General features: G+C 41.7%; 1 protein-coding gene across 1 annotated transcript in view; it reads right to left on the reverse strand.

The window, feature by feature from the left end:
* Positions 1-25,874, reverse strand: part of LOC137321923 (fibrocystin-like) — a 440,431-nt gene that overhangs the window by 14,062 nt on the left and 400,495 nt on the right. Inside the window, exons 60-62 of the mRNA XM_067984789.1 lie at positions 19,447-20,497; positions 6,659-6,794; positions 3,587-3,677 (exon numbers count right to left, since the gene is read on the reverse strand). Of these exons, the coding sequence (XP_067840890.1) occupies positions 3,587-3,677; positions 6,659-6,794; positions 19,447-20,497 (1,278 nt within the window). The remainder of the gene's footprint in view (positions 1-3,586; positions 3,678-6,658; positions 6,795-19,446; positions 20,498-25,874) is intronic.

The raw sequence follows: 25,874 nt of genomic DNA on the forward strand, positions 1-25,874 counted from the left end.
ACAAAGATGGGTGAGGGACCACCTGCTCACTTATATAAACTGGGCAAATGACAGCTGAACAAGCCTTGCTTGCATTAGTGAAAAATTTCGAGCAAGGTTTTTATGGTTGCAGTGCGTTCACTATAATTTTTTCATTGTCACCATTTTTCTACTTCTGCATTTACAATCTGGCATACTTTTTAGCTTTCTGAATTGGATAATTGTTTCTAAATCTTCAGTTTCCTAACCAAACAGGGCTAAATTCTTTCACTGCCTCCACAGCAGTGCTTCCAGTGAGTCAATTACTGATGAAGGGAGCCTTTGGTGCCACCCTCATCGCACACATCAAGCTCCCAATTCTGTTGCTCCCTTCAGTTTCCCGTTTAGCAATTTCCAGCAACTCCCCTTTGAGAGCTGCTGATTTACCCAATTTTGCACCTGGCAGACAGCCAGCTTTTAGGCCAGACTCCCTGCATACATTTTCCATGCCTATTTAAATTCAGGGAGGCTAGCCCTCCCTACCATTGGTGCAGATATGATATGATGTAGCAGATACGCTACACGTAACCCCACCAGCAGGAAAAAAAAGTTATCTGTTTTTAATACAATTGGACATTCTCTCTCTCTCTGCCTTTCGGGTCTATTTCTTTCTTTGTCTGTGTAATTTGACCCATTGTGTATTCAGTATACTGGGACCTACTGTTTTCCGTGGCTAACCTGTCTGAACACCAACGACATCTTTGATTGGTGTGATGGTGTCCCAGCCTAATATAAGATATGCGATTTGAGAACCTCTCATTCACTCACTCACCTGACGAAGGAGATAATCTCCGCAAGCTTGTGATTTTCAAATAAAACTGTTGGACTATAACCTGGTGTAAGATTCCTTACATTGGTGCAGATAGACCTACACCACAGGCAAGCATGGACTTAATTTTGCTGGACTAGCAGGTTTGGGGTGGAGGGGGGGTTGTGTCGTGGGACAGTGTATTCTGGCCATTACTTTCCATCCATGATGTCACATGAGGCGAAGCATCACATTAAATCAAAATGTCTCTTCCAAGCCTGCCTTCAATTAGCATAACACAGGGCCTGAAGAGGTGACTGAGAGATACCGTTAAGTACAGAGTATCTTCCTCTACAGCATTTAGTATCATTGGGCAATTCAGTAGAATATACTTCCTCTTTACCTATACAATGATCAAACAATAGTGTTGTAAGGTTTTTATAACCAATGGTTGAAAATCTGCTTGGATAGATGGACAAGAATTCCCTAAACATATAGATTCATAATATCTCAACAAATTTCTACTGAATCCAAAAATCTCATGTTCCATGGCAATCACTATCTCTGTTTTATTCCTTAGTTTCGATGAAAGAGTTGGTAATTCAATGAATGAGTACTAGCACCGGTGAGTATTTATGTGTAGATGACCTCAATGTGTTTAGTTTTTGGCCAAATACTTGGTGGGGAGTGAAACAAACAAGAAATCTCACAGCAGACCAATTGTACTGACATCAATATGAAGGATTGGACATGGAGGAAAGGGATTCCCTTGGATTATGTAACCTTCAGAATATCCAATTCAGTCTTTGAAGAACTAAATTGATGAACACTGTATGCAGAATTAACCAGTTTATCTAACACATCACATTCCAAATAAGGCAATTCAGTCCAATTAAAAGGAGGCAAAAGCAGAAATGGAATTCCCTTAATTCAATTAGGTTGTGCAAAGTATAAGATTGCTTTCATTTTGTTTAATTATTTGGGGATTTTTTTGTGATTATCAAGGTGCGAGATGTATATGCTGGGGAATCCAACATTTTTGTGAAAAAAATCTTTTCATCAATGAACTCCATTTCACAAACTGCAGGATAGACATCCAGACAGGTCTTGATTGGGGAAAGTTTGTGACAAAATCAATTCAGTTCTACTTTCATTTTCTTGTCCATATTCCAGTGGGGCAGTGTGCTTTTACCTCTGCATCTGGACATACATAATTCAAAATAATCCATTGATCAAAGTGATCTAAATAAATTCCCCACTTTTAACTTGTTCATATTATCTGCTGTAAAGTAATTGTAATACTTGTTTTTTTAAAAATGTTTATTAAGGATGACCCAGTTGGGAAGATAACTCAGTAATGTATAAAATAGCTGATAATTTTAATTTTAAATGCCCAGAGGATGGTTTCTCAGCACTGTAATTCTCTTTCAAGCCTAAATAAATGCATTTATTCACACTGTGTATATTTAATCTTTAATATTTTATACTAAAAATGAACACTATGCAGCTCATTAACATTAAAAGGCTCTAAGAAGCTATTTAATATCCAGAGAGGTGAAACTATGATAAAGTTAATGTTTTGGGGTATAGTAGAAATATAAAGAAACATGCTCAGTGGGAATTCATTTTATCTTCATTACTCAGACAACTGACAATTCTTTTAAATATTAAAAGCTCAAAACAACTAGCATTTAAAAGTTCAATCCATATTCTGTAATCTGTCTCATTCATCCATCCTAGCAATATATTTTTTTTCATGATGGTGTGTTAACTGATATTATGAGAACAAGCTTCACAGCTCAAGTATCAGGTTTATGGTTCTTTTATAAAAAAAACGGCAATGTTCCAGCAATGAACCATCCTAGAACTGCACTTATGTGCTGTGATATATCCTGCACTCAAGATGAGAGAACTGCTGTGCTTCTGTGTTATCACTTGTGTTAACATGTTAAGCAGAATTTTAAATCCCAATGGGGATAAAATTCCTCCTGTCAGTACTTTTAACAAAAATTGTAGGTGTGATCACAAAACAGGTTTGCACCCACTTTTTCACTAAAATTATCTACATGGCAAATATCACCTAAGTGTGTATTTTTTCTTGTCATGTTTTACTCTCACATAGTAATCATTCTTATTTTCATTTGTGTATAAGATTACAGTGGGTAGTCTAGTGGCGAAGCATGTTGGTGCTTAACCAATACATGCCACAGAGTGGTAGGTGCAGTTTCCCACATGGTGAATTCTGCGTCCTGCTTGAGGCACTTGGAAAATGGAAATGGCAAGCAGAGAATCCCACAGTGAATGGGAAAAGAAGTAAGGCTTTTATATACCTCCTGCCAATCGCCTAAGAGTGGCATTGATAGAGCGCTGGGTGCAGATCATTTGGAGGCACTCTCAGTCAGGGAGTGGTGAATAATGTGGTTGATATAAAGTGTGGGTAAAAAGTAAAGGGGGATAAGCAACAAATAAATATTATATAAGATTGGTTTAATTCCCAACACATTATGTATTCCCACAAAGATTTTAACGTGTCGTGAATAATTCAAGCTAAAATCCTCAGTTTATCTACACATTCACCAGCCATGGTGCATTTTTACCCTAATTCTAAGCTAAATTGAAATGATTTTTAAAAGAAATCCTGTAATTTAAGATGTGAATGAGGTAATATCTTACATACAGCTATGTAAAGCAATTGTTAATCGACAGTCAAATATAGCAGAACCACAGGGACACTTTACTCCAGCAGGGAATTTGAAAATACGGTCTGTTAATTCATTGGAATCATCAGCGGTAAGCCAGTCACTATTTTACACAACAAACCTTTTAAGATGGCAGAAATTGCAGATCCTTGCAGTGATGCTGTCATGGTCCAGGGACTGGATGGATGTCCCACTGACTTCACTCTCTGTCCCTGCAAAAATAAATACCAGATCATAGCACGGAGGACGGAGGGTAGCGGCCTCAACACTTCTCCATCACTTTAATGTTTCAAAACAGCATGTCTAAGGAAGTCCAAGGCAATCTGATTCCCCATTTAATTTTGTTGTTGTCACAGAGGTGTCACATTCCTACACTTGACTGTGACAATTGAACACATTTGGTGGATTAATAACAGAACAGTTTAAAGCAATGATTCACCAGTACTCACCCCCAGCTGATATGAATAGACTTCCAGTCGTCATGTTTTCAGCAAAAATTCTTGGGTTCATTTCGGTGTGCTTAATGTCCTAATTTGGGGCACAATATTGGCTGGGAAATCTAGCGTAATTCTTAATTGCCTACAGGCCACCCTATTTATGGCCTGTCCAATTTGTTTTGGGGGGGAAGGGATTTTTTAGCTGCAGAAAGTTCCCATCTGAAACAGGGAGGAACAACAAGAATAATTTCAAAGTATGGATGCCGGAAAGGCTATTATGTGACCTTTGCGCCCCACAGATCAAAATGGCATTTAAAGGGGCAAGCAGCTATATCAGGTATTGCTGCCAGAAGCAATTCTTTGCAAGTTTTATTCTTAATTATGTATCAGCAATGTCAATAAAGGGAGTGGAGACGGAAGATTTCTTAGCTTGAATTTCAACTGGTAGTTAACCTTTTAGATCCATGGGGGTTATTACTGGATTTTCACCGTATTTATTCTACTGCGAGAAGGATGAGGAAGAAGAAAGAGTTGTTCACAGACGTGCTGGCGGACACTTGCTTTACCCTCTAACAGAGCGCACAGGCCAAGGAGAACATTCCTGTATTAAGGTGCCACCCACCATTTCTACAGCCCTTGGCGCGCCTGGGAATGACCATGGTGGACCTGTCTTCTCAGGGCGTGGGTCAGCAGAGAGGCAGATGCTGAATTTGCCACCTGCTGTAAGGAAACACAAACTGCAACCCTCCTCACAGCAGCTAATGCAGCAACACCTTGACTTCAGCAGCAGTCAAGTAGGGGTTTCGGTGCTAGGCTGCTCAATCACTGAGACTCATGCCTATGCTCTGGACTCCCTTTCCCTTCATTTTTGCCTGTCATTTCTTAATCCCCTGCTCCTTCATTGGCTAAGGCTGCTGATGCATTGAGATGCTTTTTAAGGCTCTCAAGAGCTTTCTGAATTTTTATCACTCAAATGTGGCAGTTCCATTTAATTGTCCCTATCCCTTTAAATTTTATTTACATTGTAATTTTCCTCTCGCACCACTAGTACAATGCCTAGACCAGCCTAAGTTTGCACATGGTGTTGTGAATAATTATGCAAAGGTCGTTAGACTAGAAAATTGAGTGTTATTTGCACTTGAGATTCAGTCAGGCATCAAGGCAGTGCTAACCAAACTAGAAATAATTTTACAGTAGAAAATTAGCCCCCATATTGGAAAAGCCCTAAAATGGGCCATTTTATTTCAGTTGCAGCTAAGTATAAAGACAACAGCTAGGATATGATTGAGGAATCTTCCTCATAGCATTGTAAAGCCTATAAACTGGGAAATGGTCTAAAGAAGAAGCTAGATAATGTAAGAGATGCAAAATATTTTCTGATACTGCACTTGCTGGCTGTGATTTTCCACTCATTCACTATACTGGGCGGAAAATTGCAGGATGGTGAAGCAGAAGCAGAAAACCCTGGTCTATATATTGAAATACATGCATTAAGGAAGGAAGACAGACTTGAATTCCAATCCAAAGTGCTTCCTAGCCAGTGAATTACTTTTGAAGTGTAGTCACTGTAATGTAACCAAATGCAGCAGCCAATATGCACACAGCAAGATTCTGCATACAGCAATGAGATGAATGGCCTGTTAATCTGTTTTGGTTGTGTTGGTTGAGGGATAAATGTTAGCCAGGACACTGAGAGAACTCCTCTGCTCTTCTTCAAAAAAGTGCCATGGGATTTTTTTACATCCACCTGACCAGTCAGATGGAGTCTTAGCTTAACGGGTCAACTGAAAGATAGCACCTCCCTCTGTACTGCACTGAAATAAACAGTACAACACAGCCAACATGTACTGAACGTTAACAAGCACTACAGAGGGAGATTATACATATTCATTAGTCATCTTGCTACTTGTGGTTGTTTCCTCTTCTCTGCTCCAAAAATGCCATTTCACAAAATGGGGCTGGCACAGTATGATTAAGTGTAAAGAACTAACAGAAGCAGCAACACTATTTTTTATTCATCAAGCAAAAAATTAAGACCTTCCTTGACTATACTAGCCTATCTCTTTAAAACAGATAGCACTGAAATGGCAGCTCTGGAAGCTGTTATGCCAGATTTATTGGGAGTCGGGTGTTATGGGTCTCGCCCATTATTTCTGGTTCACTGGTAGTCCTGGAGCACTAGAGGTAGGAAAATTGGCCGTGTATAAAGAAACAACTTGCATTTATATAGCATCTTTCATGACCTTAGGATGTCCTAAAACGCTTCACAACCAGTGAAGTATTTTTGAATTGTAGTGCCTGTTGTAATGTAGCAAAACACAGCAGCCAAAATGAACACAGCAAGGTCCCACAAACAGCAATGAGATAAATGGCCAGATTATCTATTTTTAGTGATGTTGGTTGAGGGATAATTGTTGGCCAGGATACTGGGAGAATTACCATGCTCTTCATCCAATAGTACCATGGTCTCTTTTATAACCACCTGAAAGGGCAGAAGAGACCTTGATTTAACATTTTATCCATAAGACTGCAGCCCCAGCAGGGCAGCACTCCAAGTGTCACTGATTATGTGCTCAAGTCTCTGGTGAGGGGTTGAGCCCATAACTTTCTCACTCAGAGGCGTGGGTACTACTACAGAGCCAAGTCTGACACCTATAGATCCTTACTGAGTTTTCTGTTAATTTTCAATTCAGCTATATCAGTTAAACCAACACGAGGTTTGCTCAACCCTTGGTCTACTGTTTGTTGATAAGTACCTCTTTGTCCAGGAAAATCACCACAGGCTGTATCTGAAGTGGCTTCTCTACTTCTCCATCTGAGGGCTGAATCAGGATGTACAGTTGTTGGGGACGAACATAAACCAAGCTATCAGTACTGGAATAGGAGAAGTTCCTGAAATATAACATTTCACAGTTATTAGGATACAGAAAATACAACGTGATTTATTTCATTCGATCACTGTGGAAGTTCAAAAAACATTAGATTTTTGCATCTCATAGCTCCTTTCATGATCTAACTATTACATACATTTTACTCTTTACTTCTCTCCTCTCCTGAACATGGTGATTCATGCCGAGGTATGGTTCCACAGGTACTGGTAACCCTCCAGCACTTTGGCCATGTGGCCAATCTTCAAATGTGAACCTACACAATGAGTACTGACAGGCTGTTCTACTATGGAAGAATCACATCTGCGCCCGATCCTGTCCTCACAACTACGTTCTCTGGGACTGGCACTGACTTGCAATTGGAAGTAGGAACTTTTGCTGATGTTTCCTCTCCCAAGTTCAGGATGCGAACTATAGCAACCCTGCTGCTGGCCATCTAACATACCAACTCAGACCAGAGATTGAGTCAAGCACCTTCCACATTGGAATGGAGACCATAACCAACTGAACCAATTTTACATATATAAAAAAACATTATCCTCCTAGACTTGTGAATGGAATCTAATAATATTTGTATTGTAATTATATTTTTAATGAGTATATATTGAGAATTGAGCTACCCTTGTTATTGTTTTAGAATTCAGCTTTATCTTTTGCTAATAAAGTTAATAATATCCTAAATTCTTACATAACATTTAAATTTATTATTACTTAAATATTGCTTCAATAATTCATTGGCTCTAAAGTACTTTGGATCATGCTCAGGACGTGGACGATGCTATATAAATGTGGGTTTGTTCTTTCTTAATCTTGAGCACAGAACAGGTCAGCACTCAATAAGAATGTATGAACTGTTTGGATGCCCTCTTTAAAGAAAGTCCTTCTGCTGTGCTTTGAGCTATTTGATCTCTGCTTGTTATTTTTATTCAAATCAGAAGTGTGACCACTCTGCAATATTTTCACCAAATATTTTGTTGTTGACTTTCTCACAAAGATATGTGGTGAAAACGCTGCAAAACGCTGAGTGCTATAGTCAATTCAAAGCTTATTCTTGCCATCTGCCCACTTTTCCCAACTATGATTCTGGCCCCAAACTCAAAACACTCTACCCCCGTTCAATTTAACCCTTTGATTGCTAAATTACAGTTGACCAAAGTTGTATAATCCAAAGCAATTAGTTACGTTTTAAGTGAATCAGATAAATGGAAAAGCAGTTTTAAAATATATTAATGTCCTCACAACTACGTTCTCTAGCACCGGCCACTGACAAAACCAATCTTGACACCCTTGAATGAACATTAAACTTAAACAACTAATGGCATTTGCTCATTTTAAAAAATAAACACTCCACTCAGAAAACAATTTTGAAGAAAACTAAAGCTATTATACAATTTGTTTAAATTATTCAATTAACTTTAATTAACTCAAGACATATTTCACCTAATTATTTCAGTGCCTTTCTGACAATTCGACTTGGATAACATCCTAGTTGGCCTAGACTGTATCTTCATCTCCATCTTTTAATTAAATTGTATTAAAATTACAACAGTTAAAAGCAAATTTAATTACAAGACTGGCTGCCCCTATGCAAAAAATGGGACTGCTATGCAAATTGTCAAGGAGTGGATGATGATTTTTGACACATGTAATGATGAATATATTAACGTGCATATCACTAACATGACGATCATTATTTTATTAGCAAGATGTTGTCATAGACTTTTCAACTCCTCTTGTTGTGAGCTCTAATCTGTTTGTTGCATCCGAAGAAAATAATTGAACATAAAAATTCTTGCTCATCAATATAATTAAAATCATTTGTTTCCGCCTTCAAGATAAGCCTCATGGACTTAATTTCCTATTATATATTTTATATTGGTCCTCAATTAACTTCAAGTGATTGTCAAAGTGACTTTTTTTTTAGCGAACAGAAACATGCGTAAGATAAAGCTCTATTATATCCTTATCATAGGGTTAATGATAGCCTAATATTGCCACTATAGTGTTTAAATCACTGTAATTTTAAACATTTGTCATCAATCTATAACCAGTCCCCTTTCTTCCCCTTGCAACTGCCCCCATTACCTCCTTGAATTTTACTTTCATGGTTGCTAATACTGCCTCAAGATTTCACTTTCTACATGCGCCCACACTTGGTTATAAATATATTACAACAGGGTCTGGTCGTACTCTCAGCACCATCACTGGCCTCACTGAACACATTTGAATTCTTCCACCAACATGCTGCACAGCTGCAATCCACATGTGCTAATTGTTCTATACATTCTCAGTCATATATTCAAATCCAGTATTTAGGTAATGAAATTATATTCATTACAAACAAACCAGATTACAAATATAACCTATTTTAAATAGTTTCATTTTTCTACTTGACATTAGAATTCTTCAAACTGTGTAGTATTTACAAGTTAAATTGCTGTCCATTTTACATTATTGTTATCTGCCTATCCATCAGAACGAGCGGTGCTGGTTAGATATCACTGAAATCTGAAACAACAGCCTGTGCTTGAGGACATCCCTTTCAATAAGAAAATTCAAAATATTTATGAAACAGGCTGCACTTCAAATGTGATTTTGGAAATTAACATAAATATTAAGTAAATATAAATTTTAAAACTGGTTCTTATCTGTAGACCATTGCAGTTTTAAAAGCTTATATTTACAGTCTTATCATTTTTTCTTTCCCTGCAAGACTTCTCAATTCCAATGTGAGTTCATTCGGTTCAGAGGGTGTAACAGTCCATGTTGGTTTATTCATCCAGTGAGGTATAATGGTCTATGTGGTCTTCCACACAAGAGAGTGTGGTGGTACATAATCTCCTTCAGATGGGGAAGTGGAGTGTTTCGTGGAATCTTGTATGATGAGTTATGTTGCTGCTCCTTAGCTAGAAGGAAGTTTTGCCTTGTGAACTCTGCTACTAACACGCACCAAGTCCCGTTCACCCATCACCGCTGTGCTCACTGACCTACATTGGCTCCAGGGCTGACAACACCTCGATTTTAAAATTACCATCCTTGTTTTCAAATGCCTCCATGCCTCCCTATCTCTGTAACCTCCCCCAGCCCTACAACTCTCCGAGATCTTTGTGCTCCTCCAATTCTGGCCTCTTGCGCATCCCCGATTTTAATTGCTCCACCATTGGTGGCTGTGCCTTCAGCTGCCTAGGCCCTAAGCTGTGGAATTCCCTCCCTAAACCTCTCTGCTACTCTACCGCTCTCTCCTCCTTTAAGACACTCCTTAAAACCTATTTCTTTGACCAAGCTTTTGGTCACCTGTCCTAATATCTCCTAATATGGCTCGGTATCAAATTTTGTTTGCTAACACTCTTGTGAAGCATCTTGGGATGTTTTGCTATGTTAATGGTGCTATATTAATGCAAGTTGTTGTCGTTTCCCTTGGATGAAGTGGTCTGTGTGGCCTCTATCAATTGAAAATTTGATATAGTTCATGGGGTCTCCTACAGCCAACAGAAATCTAATGGCCCAGTAGCTTCTTCAGCTGGGGAAATGCTATTGTCCAGGCTATAGATGTCAAAGAAGTAGTAAAACAAATCATGGTTGCAGTTTGTAGACTGGAATAAACAACAGCTGGGGACTCTTATCCTGGAAGTACTAGGGAGTTGTAATACCACTCTGTTACAAGGTTAAACTCTAAAACTAATAATATTTCTCAACTAGGAGACACATGAGGAATAAAGCATAACAAAACAACCCTAGTTTGCTACAACAAAACTATAACATATAAATAAAAATATATAGCAAATAAAAGTGATCCTTAAATTGAACTTCATAACTTCCAATTGCAGAACTATACCCACCAATCTTCACTAAACACAAAAGGCCAGTGAAGGGGTTAAAAATATGAATTAAACTTTGAAAAGATGAAACATATTTGTACGAGAGCATTTATAATTCTTCTGCCTAACTAATGTGAATTCAAAGCAAGATTAAAGGTGAATATTACAGTATAAGATGATATTACCATTTTTAATTTGTATTAAGGTTATGGGTCATCATATGAATTTTCTTTATAATATATCAAGCTGACAATATGCAGCAAAAATTGTAATAGATAAAAGTAAGCGAAAAGGGCACTGTCTTTTTTGGATAGGTCAATGGCAGCCAGGAGACTCACACATCCGCCTTTCATCCCATCATCATCCTTTTTTCCTATTAAATGTGGACACCCAATTAACATCTCAGCTAGGCGGACAACCTCATTTTCAGTGAATTATTGCAATTTTTCCCTTCTCTGAAATGAGAGTGATCACAATACATCATAGCATTCTGTGGATTAGCACTAATTGATTTGAGTACAGAGTGTGATGGCCTACTTATATAATCTAGCCCTTATTTGGTCCTATGAGGGACGAAGGGAATATTAGATTCCCAGGTCTGTTACCATGGCAATGAGAGTCACCTGACATCTTGTTACAAAGTGGTGAGGTTGGATTGCTTTCCCAGTGGGGTCGTCAGTAAACTGGAGTGATGTCCAAACATCATTACATGCTGCTCTGATATTAAAGCAGGGGATTAGCACCTTATTGCAGGCAACCTGGATTTGTCATTTCACCTTCATTATCTAATTTACTGCCAGTAATGTGACTGTGCCTGCGGGTAGGAAGACCTGGGCCAAAACCTAAACTTTAACCCTTCCAGTTCTCTCCTCTGTGGGTATAGCTTATCATAGCTATGACCCATTCTGACAGTGAGATCTGTAACTTTTCCTTTGCAAATGTGCTCCTCCTGATTCCTGTTAAGATTTAAATAATGCTTTGAGGGGAGGGGGTAGAACTAAAAAGGCAAATCTTTCCCAAGGTTTAAGTCCCATTGAGTAAAACATTTTATAGCCATGAAAATTGCACATGATTTTTTTTGGAACATCTAAAGCTGCATGATCCTACAATCTTTAACTTACACTTTGGGAAACTATTTACAAACGCTTAACATATTTGCCTCAAATTCCTCTCTATGCTTTTTTAACAGAGACATTAACCTATTTATTTTAAACAGCTTAAGGCCTCTGTTAAAACAGCAGAGAGAGGAATTTCAAGTGAATGCGTTAAGTGTCCACATCTATTCTTTCACATTCCTACAGCTTTCTTTAAACTGCGAGTTTCCTGAAAAATAAATTATTTTCCTTCAGGAAGTTATTGGGCTCCATCCAGTAATTACTTTGCCTGTTACTGTCACAAAAATCTGTTTTCACTCATGTGAAGACCATTACTATTTTGCAAATTATTTAATTTGGTCGCAATAAATATGTGCTTGGATTGCTTGGAAGGGAAGTGTTTAAAAACAGAGCTCTCTTGACACTGGAGAAATGTTTGGAATGACCTTTCTAATCACCAGAAGTGATATAGATTGCAAACCCTTTTCATGATATGGAGCTGGGTTTATTTTTAAGAATGACATACATCAAAATAGGTGACAGTTTTAAACTACAATGAGTGACTGTCAGTTGTAATGGCAGATTTGCAAAAGATTTCAGTAAACCTGTGCTTGTAGCACCACAAGGACCGTTTCATGGACTTGCTGTTAGATTGTGCTCTGATATCCTAATAACATTAACACTGTGTCAACAAAATGGATTTTTCAAAAGAAGAACAGAAATGTAGTTTCCGTATTTACCTATGCTTGTTCAGCTCATCCCATCTCCCCCGCCATTAACTATTTGTCTGTATTTGTGTGTTAGCTACCTCTTGGGATGCCCCCTCCACCCACAGCCCCAACCCATTCTTTGACCTACTTCTTGGTCTTTCCTTGTATTATTTATCTGTTGCACAAATACATAGGAAGGGCTATCCCTACTGTAAACATGGTTAAACATGTCATTTAACATTTTTGTACTTTTAAAAGGTTGCAGTTTTATGTAAACCTCTCAATTTAAACAAACTAATTTAAAAATAATTCAGAACCTAGACAAGATCCTACATTAAAAAAAATTATACACTTTTGATATAAAAAATAATTTAAAAGGTGAATGGGCCCTAATGAGCTGCTACTATGAGTGGACATTCACTCCCAATGCGGCCAAGAAAATCAATGATGTGGAGATGCCGGTGATGGACTGGGGTGTACAAATGTAAGGAATCTTACAACACCAGGTTATAGTCCAACAGTTTTATTTGAAAATCACAAGCTTTCGGAGATTATCTCCTTCGTCAGGTGAGTGAGTGAATGAGAGGTTCTCAAATCGCATATCTTATATTAGGCTGAGAATCAAAGGTGTCGTTGGTGTTCAGACAGGTTAGCCACGGAAAACAGTAGGTCCCAGTATACTGAATACACAAGGGTCAAATTACACAGACAAGGAGAGAATGAGACCCGAAAGGCAGAGAGAGAGAGAGAGAGAATGTCCAAGGCGGCCTTCAAGACACACGACAACGCAAAATCGTCGAGCAGAAATTGATAGCCAAGTTCCGCACCCATGAGGACAGCCTCAACCCGGGATCTTGGGTTCATGTCACGCTACACGTAACCCCACCAGCGGGGAAAAAAAAGTTATCTGTTTTTAATATAACTGGACATTCTCTCTCTCTCTCTCTCTGCCTTTCGGGTCTCTTTCTCTCCTTGTCTGTGTAATTTGACCCTTGTGTATTCAGTATACTGGGACATACTGTTTTCCGTGGCTAACCTGTCTGAACACCAACGACACCTTTGATTCCCAGCCTAATATAAGATATGCGATTTGAGAACATTTCATTCACTCACTCACCTGACGAAGGAGATAATCTCCGAAAGCTTGTGATTTTCAAATAAAACTGTTGGACTATAACCTGGTGTTGTAAGATTCCTTACATAAGAAAATCAATAGCATGGAAGTTGCATTATTTCTCCATTTTAATATGAAAGTGTAGGTACTTAGCATTTACATAAATATATATAAAATAACTAACTTGTACTATTGTAGAAAGTGACAGATTTAATAAAGAGGTGATGCCAATGCAAACCATAAAGGCTGACTTTGAAATGGTTTGGGGATTGCTTGGTTGCATAGTTCAAGTAGATGTTTTTAGGATTACTGCGGGTAGAGTTTCCATAGGGATTCCGCGATATCCCGCCATGACTTCAGCAGAAACCCCGGACAAACAGGGATCTAAATGGCAGTTTACTCCATTTCTCCCGGGTTTCTGCCAATCTTCCACTGAAGTTACGGTAGGAGATTGGAAGAAATGCCACAGAAATTCCAGGTGTTGTTCTTTATAAATTGTATTTTTCAATTTGATTTTATATGTGCCTAATCTGCCTAATTTACACTGTGGGTTAGTTACTATGTGTGTGTGTCGGGGGGGTGGGGGGGACATTTTAATGCCCAAGGGCAGGTGGATTGGGGGCGGATGGGAAGGTTAAAATAGTAAATTTCTCAAACTCAACACCAACCTGCCTCCAACATTTTCACTTTCGTTTTTAACGGAGGCGCATTTGGCTGTGTGCGAATAACCAGAGGCAGGTCGATCATTAACACAAGCAGGTCAATGATTATCACATGCTAATGAGGCGCATTTGAAGCGATTTCAACAGGGATTTAAATTTAACGCCTCCAGCACAGGCTTCCCAGGGCTCGGGAAACTCACCAGTGAAACGGAGGCGGGATCGAGTGGCACTTCACGGGGTGTTTAAAGTTCTGATTGCCCAATATTAATAAAGGCTCAGTGCTTACAGCTGCTTTCTCAGTTCCCTCTGGCAAACATTTTGCAGAGAGTTCTTGTGATCATAGACGTGTTTCAGAAGTTTGGAGGCTTTCAAACGGACTACATCAGGATGGAGGGCACCATGGATGTTTTCGATAGGACATCGGACGAGGAAGACAATCACCATCCATGGCAGCAACCTTGTGCTGTGGTGACATCTGCAGGTGCACAAGAGAGAGGTGCACAAGAGAGAGGTGCACAAGAGTGGGGTACACAAGAGAGAGGTACACAAGAGAGAGGTGCACAAGAGAGAGGTGCACAAGAGAGAGGTGCACAAGAGTGGGGTGCACAAGAGTGGGGTACACAAGAGAGAGGTACACAAGAGAGAGGTACACAAGAGAGAGGTGCACAAGAGTGGGGTACACAAGAGAGAGGTACACAAGAGAGAGGTGCACAAGAGAGAGGTGCACAAGAGAGTGGTGCACAAGAGTGGGGTGCACAAGAGTGGGGTACACAAGAGAGAGGTACACAAGAGAGAGGTGCACAAGAGAGAGGTGCACAAGAGTGGGGTGCACAAGAGTGGGGTACACAAGAGAGAGGTGCACAAGAGACAGGTGGACCACACAGATCTGGAGACAGAGTGGAGAACAGCAGATAGGACAGCAACAGGGGGGCCGAGGTCACAGGAGGCATTGCCCACATGACAGGATCTACAGGCAGAGGTTCAGCTTCTTTGACTTATATGAAGACCAATGTTTCCACAGGCTCTTATTGACATGGCAGGTGGTCACAGACATCTGCAGTCTCCTTCAAGACGAGCTGCTCCCCGTTGGACCTGGTGGCTATGCATTGTCTGTCGCTGTCAAAGTCACCATTAACCTCAATTTCCTTGCCTCTGGCTCCTTCCAGGGTGCCACTGGGAACATGTCGAGGGTCTCTCAGTCGGCAGCACATCAATGTATAAGGCAGGTAATGGATGGGTTGTTTGCCAGGATGTCGACTTATGTCAACTTCCCCCGCAACGACAATAGCCAGAATGACAGAGCAGTCAGATTCGCCTCTCTGGCTGGCTTCCCACAGGTACATGGTGCCATCGATTGCACACACGTGGCAATCTGAGGACCACCACATGAACCAGGAGTTCTTTTATCAACTGCAAGGGATTTCATTCCATCAATGCACAGCTGGAGTGCAACCACAAGAAGAGGCTCATGCAGGAGTGCGCCAGATTCCCTGATAGCTGTCATGATGCTTTTGTACAGTGACAGTCCAACATTCCAAACCTCTTCCTACCTGGAGACAGACTTAAGGGGTGGCTTGTTAGAGACAAGGGTACCTCCTTCAAACTTGGCTCATGACACCTGTGAGGAACTCCATCAATGAGGCGCAAGAGCACTACGAGAGCCACATGACCATCAGGTGTGTCATCGATCAAGTCATTGGCATGTTGAAGATGTGCTTCAGGTACCTGGATATATCTGGAGGGGCCCCTCATTACTCGCCAGCGAAGATCCCCAGAATCATAGTGGTGTGCTGCATTCTGCACAACATTGCGCAGCAGAGAGGATTAGAGGTGGAGGATGACCAAGGCACTCATCAATCATCGTCTGATGACAAGAACAATGGAGAAGAGGAGGAGGAGGAGGAGGAGGAGGATGAGCAATATGAAAATCCATTGCCAGACCAGCCGCACACATTGCTGCCCGGGATGCCAATAGCTCGAAGGTTCAGCAAGTGACTCATAGTAGAAAAAATAATAAATGAGTTCATCCAGCCCGCTCCCACCACCACCAACACCAGTCCCCACCCTCTTTGCACAAAACAGTCCTTCAACCACGTATATACCCATTGCAAATCTGCCCAATGGGTCCTGTTATGTATTCGCATTCACCATGAAGCAACTGAAAGGGCAAGTTGGCACTCGGGACGTAATAATGGGCAAGACGGTGATGTTGTGCAAATCATTAAATTTATGTGCCATTATAAAAAAAGAAAACTTAACAACGTAACATTTTTTCAAACACCCATGTGCATACCCCTGGTGAATTACAATTTCTTTCCCTTAAACTTCCTATCGCTTCTACATGGTGCAACCCCTGTGGCTTCAGCAGAGATAGATGTAGGCTGCTCGGATCCCGGTTCTGACTGCTGAGATGCTCTTAGCCTAAAACCTCTGTGTTTTGAGCCCATGAGGGCCCTGCCAAAGACTGCTTGACCTGCACCTGTGCAGGGGCAGACTCGGCCATTGGGAGATGAGACAGCGTCTCGGGTACTGGATGGGAGGGAGGGGGTGGGGGGCAACGAATGAGATGTGGGAGTGCTTTGAGTGAAATTCCCAATTCCATGTCCCTTTTCGCCATTATCCCTCTCCTGGGCCAGCGCCATATCACTCCTACAACTCTGCTGGACAGGAGCTTGCTGAAGATCAGTGATGCACTGTAATGCCACGGATAAAATATCCTGTCATCCTGTTGAAGGCAGCAGACATCTCCTGCACGGCCGTGGCCATGGCCTGCATAGACTCATTTGAGTGCCGTGCTTGAAGCTCCACGGAGGCGGCCACTTTCTCCATGGCAGACATTCTCGCAATTACCTGCGACACCAATCCACTACTGTTCCATATGGACTCCTCCATCCTCTCCGCTATTGTGGAGAGTGTGCGTGGCATGTTTGCCAGTACCTTACAAAGTTGCAGCTGTATCGCTATCATTCTCCTTCTCAATTTAGCCCCCAGGGTTCAGCAGGAGAGGAGAGCGCCCTCTGATGTGAACTGTTCACAGCTGCCTCTACCACCAGTGTCTGCTCGTGCTCGCTTGTGAATTGTGAATCACCAGGTGAAAACCCAACTAACCGTCTACCTGGACCCACCGAATTGTACTGGTGCAGTGACTGTATGTCCTCAGAAGGAATGAGGTCCTCTGAGGAATCATCTTCAGGCATGTCCACAGACTGTTGCTTTATGCGTGAAGGCCCTGGAAGACAAAAGAAACGGATATGAATTAGTCCTGGCAAAGTAACAATCTTGCCAATCACCTTACTCAGGTTTCTCATAGTTCAGTCATTGATGAAATAAAGTCAGCATGTGTGCGTCAGAAACATTTTAATTCTGTCTCAGGCATCTGCGGGTTCCCAATCTCTCTATCTCTGATTGACAGGGACGCAGATGTGCCACTTATCTCCATGGTGTCCTCCTCGGCATTAGTGAGCTGCACTATTTGTGGTGGTCCACCTCCAGTCCTCTCCCTCTCCCTTGCGTTTTGCATTTTCTTCTCCTACAAGGGGCGAAAGAACAGACCCGTGAGTGACTGAAGGTCATGTATTCACCCGATGGATGCAGTGCATTGGGTGAGGGTGACAATCAGACAGATGCATCACATTGCATAAGGATTGGGGTGAGTGGCAGTGGTGGATGGATACATGGGGAGGTGAGGAAGTGCATAGAAAATGAAGGATGGATGCTGTTGAAACTCAAGTGGGTTCGAGGAGTGATGTGATGGAGAACGCTTGGCAAGATAGAGTGAGAAGGGGGTGTGGGTGTATCAGCAACTGTACTCACTTTTCCTGACCTGGTTAGGCCATTAAACCGCTTCCTGCACTGCATCTAAGACTGGGACACAATGCTCCTGCTGCTCACCTCCTCAGCCACCTTCAAACATGCCTTCTTGGTGAGAGCAGCAGGTTTCTTCCTCCCATTGCTGGGAAAATGATCTCCCTCCTGCTCCTGACTGCAGCAGTAAGTCATGGAAGCATCATTAAATCTGGGTGCTGGCCTTGCCCATGCTGAATCCATGATCACTAGCCGCCTCCTTCCAAAACCTCTTAGCTCCTCCAAATTCCATTTTTGCATTGGCCCTATAAATAGTCCCTTTGAGATTGCGTCATGCCGGTGCGCATCATGTCCACTGTCGAGCGTTTTTTCCATTTTTTTTGTCTTCCAGGGTTTTCACACTTAGAGCAACACTGTATGGACATGCCTGAAGATGATCCCTCGCTGTGGAGATGCAAAACTCGAAAGTAAAAATTTAATTAGGTAATCACGTTAAAATCGGACATTCCGACCTGCTAAACTTTCTCCCGGGTTTCAAGCATGCAATTGCCCTCAACCTCCCGCTTGGGCAATGCATTTTACCCTTGTGATTTTCTACAGCCTTTGAAATGTAATTTTCCCACATAACTTGCATTTGTATAGTATATTGTACATAGAAAAGAGGCTGAAGGTCCTTCACAGAAATAGAACGAAACAACACCAAGTTTTAGTGGCGTTTAGAGATGATCAAAGGCAGCTTAAAGTGCCTTTTCCTTGTGGCATGGGAGGGAGTAATCTGTGCATACGAGATGTCTATTCCCATTGTGGTCCAAGATGTACTCCCTCCTGGCACTCTGTCTACTTTTAATTTTAGTCTTCAAATCATCTATTTTATTTTAGGAGGTGGGAAAAAGGTGTCAGTCAGTTTAGTGACAGGAATGGAGTTTTTTTTAAAAAAACAATGTTTCCCAGTATTCTTTGCAGACTTACTAAAACACATAAATGGTGACTTTTTAAAAAAACAAAGTTACATAAAATAGCCCAAGCCAATACAGTTTTTCCACCTCCTAATGTTTTTTTGTACTCAAGGTGATGGCTCCAACAAAGTACTTCAGCCCCGACCTCAGAGGGCCACCCAACTCTGCTAGTGTGGCATTTTTCCCATTTCTCACATTAGCCATCTATCTAGCCATCAGCCTGTGCTAGATCTGAGCCGAGACTCCAAAAGTGAAAGGACTCTGACTGACCTGCTGCATCATCTGCCCTTCTCCCCTAGTTTTTCTCTTCAACAGATAAATTCATTGGATTAGCCAGAATTATCAACCAATAAATTGGAAATTTTAACATCATAGTTCATAGCACTGCTGCTCATCACCTTGCATGGAGCAGCTCTCAGCAGCTGGAAGTCATTTTAGACAGGACAGTTTTCAAAGCTCTCTTTTAAGCTGTGTGTATCTGGAAAATATTATACTTACAGTGTTCTGTTGGTTCCAGCTAGTGGGATAGACTGGGAGACCATCATCAAGTCTACCTGTAGGCCCAAACATTTCTCCAGTTCACCTGTCTGTTGAGCATTGACAATACCGATAGCCAAGTTGTTCAATTTCTCACTTGAGAGGAATGTAGCATTGGCATTAGTTGTATGGGACAGTGATAGCGGTGGTAGGTCACTAACTTCAACAAGGACCAGACTAGAACTGCTCTTAGTATGTCTTACGTTTCCGTGTTTCACAGTGTTGCTGGTATCATTTCCATTCTCCTGTAAAAAAGCCTTTCTCTTTATTCTAGTTGTCTCAGGGTCAGTACAGGATGTCAATGACGGACACTGAAGTCTTCTTTTTAAAAAGCTATCAGCGATGACACTGCTTCCATTCATCTCCTGGACTATTCGAATCTGGGACTTTTTAACAGCCAAAATATCAATTAACTGTTTTATCAAGATATTTTTTTGTTGTGCATTAATAATTCCAGGAAGGGAAAAAGAAATATGTATGGCAACGCTTGTATGTACTTCAATAGGGTCATCTCCTGTGAGTAGGATATAGAGAATATTGTCTGCATAGCTCAAGAAATTGGTGCCTGGGTGATCAGAATTCAGGATCTCAGATACTGAAATAGAAGAAGGTCGCACATAAGATCCTCTGTAGTATACACTAAGATGCTGTGGGGTTGAGTAAAAAATAGCCACAATAGTCTTAATGTTTTTCTGATAAATTAGATGAAATCTCAGGGTCTGAGGAGTCAACCCATTAAAACAGATTTTGGTGAGTTTTTGTGCAGGTACTATAAAGTAAAAGACTGAAGGATCACTTAATATGCAGTTCATATTTGAACAAGTACCCAGCACTTCTGAGACACATAGGATGTCAATAAAGTCCTCAGTTGTACTTGTGACAGGGGTTAGTTTCCTGACATCAGCATCTGTATCCAAGTTTTCCATGACAACCATCACATGCTCAATTTGTTTACATAAGTATCCTTGCCAGTCACGAATGTAAATGCACTTTCCCCATCCTCTGTAAATACCTGAAAAGGCAAAAAAAACCAGTAAATGCATACATAATTTTGTGATCTGCAAAATCATGTTGATTTAGAAAAATACACAACTGATTAAAGCATCATTCTGCTTAACACATAGGTCATATTTCAATATTTTGATAATTTCTTCCTTCATGGAAAAGATTGTGGGATTGAGTTGGGTTGAAGAGTTGTTTTTTGAAACAAAATGAAGTTGCACAGGTTTAAAAAGATACAAAGAGAATCAATTGTCCCATCCCAGGCCAATTATCCAGGCTGGCTCCCATTTATCTTGAGAACAGCAGATGTTCTCTTTAAACTCACACCCCAAGGTGGGGAGGAGAAGTATCCAATTTTATTGACAGTTCTACTGGCATATCACTACAGGGCAGAATGGTAACCCACAAGAGGTTGATGATGAGGACTTGACATTGGTGGCACTGTTGAAAGTCAAGGGGAGATGATTGGCTTTCTCTTGTTGAGATGGTCAGTATCTGGCATTTATCTAGTGTGAATGTTACCTGCACTTGTCATTTCAATGGTGTACATTAATTTAGTTCCTTGGTGCAGTCAGATGCAATATTACCCCCTCGCCATTTTCCTCATGATATCATTAACTGTATAAAAAAAATGACATTGCAACATAAAAACCACGGAATGAGAAAAGACCCTTTGGCTCATCAAACTTATAGACTGTGTTCAATCTATTGTATCGTAGTCTCTTGTCCATTCCGGGTTCATCGAAATTTATCTCCAAACTTTCTCCCTCCTGTGGTAAATTCAATGAAACTACAAAATACTGTTAGAATCTTACATCCTATATTGTTAATTGTAAACTCTATGCTTTACCTGGTATTATCCGAGGTCTCAATGGCCCTGGAGCCATGACATGGAGTATTTGATCATCTCTATCTATGTTTATCTTTATAACCTTCATTTCAATTCCAGATATTTATCTAGCTCAGTTTTAAAGGTGCTAATTGATATAATATTAACTGCATTTTGTGGAAGTGCATTCCACATAACCACTGCTCTTAGGGGTGGAAGATTCCTCTAACTTCCAGGCCCATGTCAAGCTGGTTTATTTTGTACTTGTATCATCTAATTTTTCACTCACAACCCAAGTGACATAACTTGCTTGGGTATTAATCATGGTTTTTGGATATTTAGATAACAATTTCATATTCTGTGATTGTTCGAAAATCAAATCCAAATCTTCCTATTTTTTCAATTTTCACTAATGGGGATTACTGGATCGTGTACCATCACTTCAAGTTTTCTGTTGTGATGTACATAATGTTTTATTTATCAAAGTTAAAATCTGTTTATCATTCTTTACCCCATCCACTTTATTACTTCAGATTTTATTGAAAACAACAGAAGATTATTTATATTCTTTGTAATTTTGTAAACTCAGGGTGCAAAAGTTCACTATTGCAATCACTTTGATATTTTTTCAGTCATGAAGTTATACAATTTCTGCTAAAATTCTGTTATGCGGATTTTTGTAAGTTTTTTTTAATAGTAAGACATAAAAAGACGAAACAAATCCCAACATGTTTTCTGTGGATAAAAAACAATGGGCTAAGTTTCCTGTCTGTGCCGGTTCAGTAAAAAAAGTAGTCGTGGGTAAAAAGTGGTGGAATGTAGGTGGAAAGCATGAACAAACTACTCACTATATTTAATGCTGCTCTGAGGATTCCTAACCTCCGAAAAAGATTCATGAACATTATTGATAAGTTATTATAAACAATGATTTTTGTTTGCTTAAGCTTTGTTAAGTTCATTAAAGATGAATTTATGCAGAATTACAAAATAGTATGATAATCAAAAGACAAAACTCTTGCTTCAAGTCAGAACTGGTTTCAGTTACCTTAAGAAAGTGTAACATTAGAAGTAATACCATAAACGTGACTGAAGTGAATACTACAGAGGTGTTTACTGCTCAAGAATATAGACGTAGTGGTCATTGGAAGTTACCACAATGCAGGAGGAGAGCAGAGGCCAGAAGTGTAGAGTGCACCGGAGATGGATAAGCCCACTTTGGTGGAATTGGGGCACATCTTTGGCATGGAAGGACCTCTACAGTGACAGTCAACCATACATACTACATTACTAATGGTTACTAATGGCAGTGGGGGTCTCTGCTGCTCTCAGCTTTTGTGCTATAAGGATCCCACAGTGGTCAATTCAGGACTCAGCAACTTTTCCCGTATCTCTCCATTAAGGAGGTGACTGAACCCTCTATTATCACCATTCGGCCCAACTGGTCTATGCCAGCATTTATGCTCCACACATGCATCTAATCCTAACAGCATATACTTTTATTCCTTTCTCCACCATGTGCTTACCTAGCTTCCCTTCAAATGCATCTATGCTATTTGCCTCAACGATTCCTTGTGGTAACACGTTCCACATTCTCACCACTCTTTGGGTAAAGAAGTTTCTCCTGAATTTCCTATTGGATTTATTAGTGACTATCTTATATTTATGACCTCTGGTTTTGGAATCCCCGACAAGTGGAAATATTTTCTCTATGTCTACCCTATCAAACCCTTTCATTATCTTGAAGACTTCTATCAAGTCCCCCCTCAGCCTTCTCATTTCAAGTATACCCTTTCAGTTCTGCTATCATCCTTGTGAATCGTTTTTGCACCTTCTCCAATGTCTCTATATCCTTTCTATAATATGGAGACCAGAACTGTGCACAGTACTCCAAGTGTGGTCTAACCAAGGTTCCATACAAGTTTAACATAACTTCTCTGCTTTTCAATTCTATCCCTCTAGGAAGGAACCCCAGTGCTTGATTTGCCTTTTTTATGGCCTTAATAACCTGTGTCGCTAATTTTAGTGATTTGTGTATCTGTATCCCGAGATCCCTTTGCTCCTCTACCCCATTTAGACTCTTATTATCCAAGCAGTAAGTGGCCTCCTAATTCTTCCTACCAAAATGCTCCACCTCACACCTATCTATATTGAAATTCATTAGCCACACATTTGTGAGACAAGGGGCTCGATGTTACCAGGGCTGCGGGTTTGCGGCGGGGGGGCTATCGGGCGCGTGGGTAACGCGCCCGGTGAAATTAGTCAGCCACCCACGCGATCGCAGCCCAATTGGATCCACTTACCTGTTGTTCCGGGTTCCCCGCTGCTGATCTGTGCGTCGGGTGGACTGCACATGCGCAGTAAGGTCTGTCAGCTGGAGGAGCCCTATTTAAAGGGGCAGTCCTCTACTGACAGATGCTGCAACAAATAGAAAAAATTACAGCATGGAGCAGCCCAGGGGGAAGGCTGCTCCCAGTTTAATGATGCCTCACTCCAGGTATCAATACATGGGGTGAGGAGGAGGGGGAGGACAGAGATCTTCCCACCGGAGGGCGGGAGGAAGCGGCCTGCCTCTGCCACCAAGAAGGCCTGGCTCGAGGTGGCAGAGGAGGTCACCTGCACCACCAACATATCGCCCACCTGCATACAATGCAGGAGGCGCTCCAATGACCTCAGTAGGTCAGCCAAAGTGAGTACACTTACTCATTCCCCTACACTCCATCTGCCACATCACCACCCCCACTCCACACCTCCTTCTGCACTGCCAACACTACTCTGTCACATCACCCCTCACACCCACTCAAAGCTCATCCTCATCTTACCTGCACTTACTCACCTCGCCAGTACTCATCCCGCCACTACCATTCAACCCAATCCTCATACAATCTCATGGCTCTATCTCATATTCACTCTCTCGTGCATCTCTTTCACAGTCAGCCTCACTCAACCTGCCACTACCTGTGCTGCAGCCACAGGGTATGCATCAGATATGTGCAGTAGGAAGCGTAAGGCAAACGTGTCGTGAGCATGAAGGGGATGCACAAGGGTGTTTGAGGGTTTGTCATGGTTGTTACTTATATTGAATTTCTGACCAACTCACATCACACATTATATTGGCACCACTACTGCCATGTCTTTGCGAATCTTGTCTGGTTTGTGCAATAATGCCCTTTCCTGAGGATCACTATGAAGACCCACAACTGATGCCACCTATTGTGTCACTGCAGAATGGGTGTAGGTGTATTTGCAGGGCTCTTTTGTGCAGACGACTGAGAGACGTCGGCGATGTCCCCGGTTGCACCCTGGAAGGATGCGGAGGAGAAGTTGTTGAGGGCAGTGGTGACTTTGACAGCGACAGGTAAGAAGATGGTGCTCGGGCCAGCCAGGAGCAGCTTGGCATGAAGGAGGCTGCAGATGTCCACGGCTACATGTCGAGTGACTCTGAGCCTCTGTGTGCACTGCTGCTCAGAGAGGTCCAGGAAGCTGAGCCTCAGTCTGTGGACCCTGTGGCGAGGGTAGTGCCCTCTGCGACGCATCTCTCTCTGCGGTAGCCCTCCCTCCAGCTGTACAGGTGGATGTGTCACAGCACTCTGTTGTGGAGCTCCACGTGTCAGAGGTGGATGGCATGGATGGCGAGGCTGGTGATGCTGTTCGCCCTCCGAGGACGTCATGAGTGCAGCTACGGCGGCCCCCATCCGGAAGATGTACATCTGAGGGGGTCCGCAAGGTAGGTACATGTCTCTGGACCCCGGGGTAAGTGTGCAAGTTGGTAACTTTGATTGTCAGGAGGAGGGTGGTGGAGGCCAAACTTTGTCCCAAGTGACAGAGTGGCCTCCTGCAATGAGTGAGGGTCTCCCCCCACACCTGTCAAATGGACCTTTGCAGTTGCCACAGGCTGACAGCTGCAACAGGTCCATTTGAACTGGGAGTGTTTCCCCCAGTATGGGAAACAGTCCCAGTTTGCTATAAAATCCCACCCCTCCTCACATAATCCCTTAATCAGGTCAGTTATTGACCTGAACAAGCAAAATAAATAGCTTCAAGTGGCTTTAATTGCCTGCGGGATTCCCACCAGCGGGGGCTGCGCGCGCACGCCGGCGCGTCAGTGGGGAACCCGGAAGTGGGCGGGTTGGAGTCGGGCTCCCGACCCACTACGGGATTCTCCGATTTTCGGAGCCCCCCCGCCAGGAACGCACCCGATAGCGGGTGCTAAAATGATGCCCAAGAACTCTGGAACAACTGTTCCTTGGATTTTACCCCTTCAACACAATATGCCATCTCAATGAGAATATAAGAACATAAGAAATAGGAGCAGCAGTAGGCCGTTCGACCCCTTGAGCCTGCTCCGCCATTCAATAAGATCACGGCTGATCTTCTACCTCAACTCCACTTTCCCGCCCTATCCCTGTATTCCCTTAGTGTCCAAAAATCTATCAATCTCAATCTTGAATATACTCAACGACGGAGCATCCACAGCCCTCTGGGATAGAGAATTCCAAAGATTCACAACCGTCTGAGTGAAGAAATTTTTCCTCATTTCGGTCCTAAATGGCTGACCTCT

The sequence above is a fragment of the Heptranchias perlo genome, chromosome 5 (assembly GCF_035084215.1).
Source record: "Heptranchias perlo isolate sHepPer1 chromosome 5, sHepPer1.hap1, whole genome shotgun sequence".
Lineage (NCBI taxonomy): Eukaryota > Metazoa > Chordata > Chondrichthyes > Hexanchiformes > Hexanchidae > Heptranchias > Heptranchias perlo.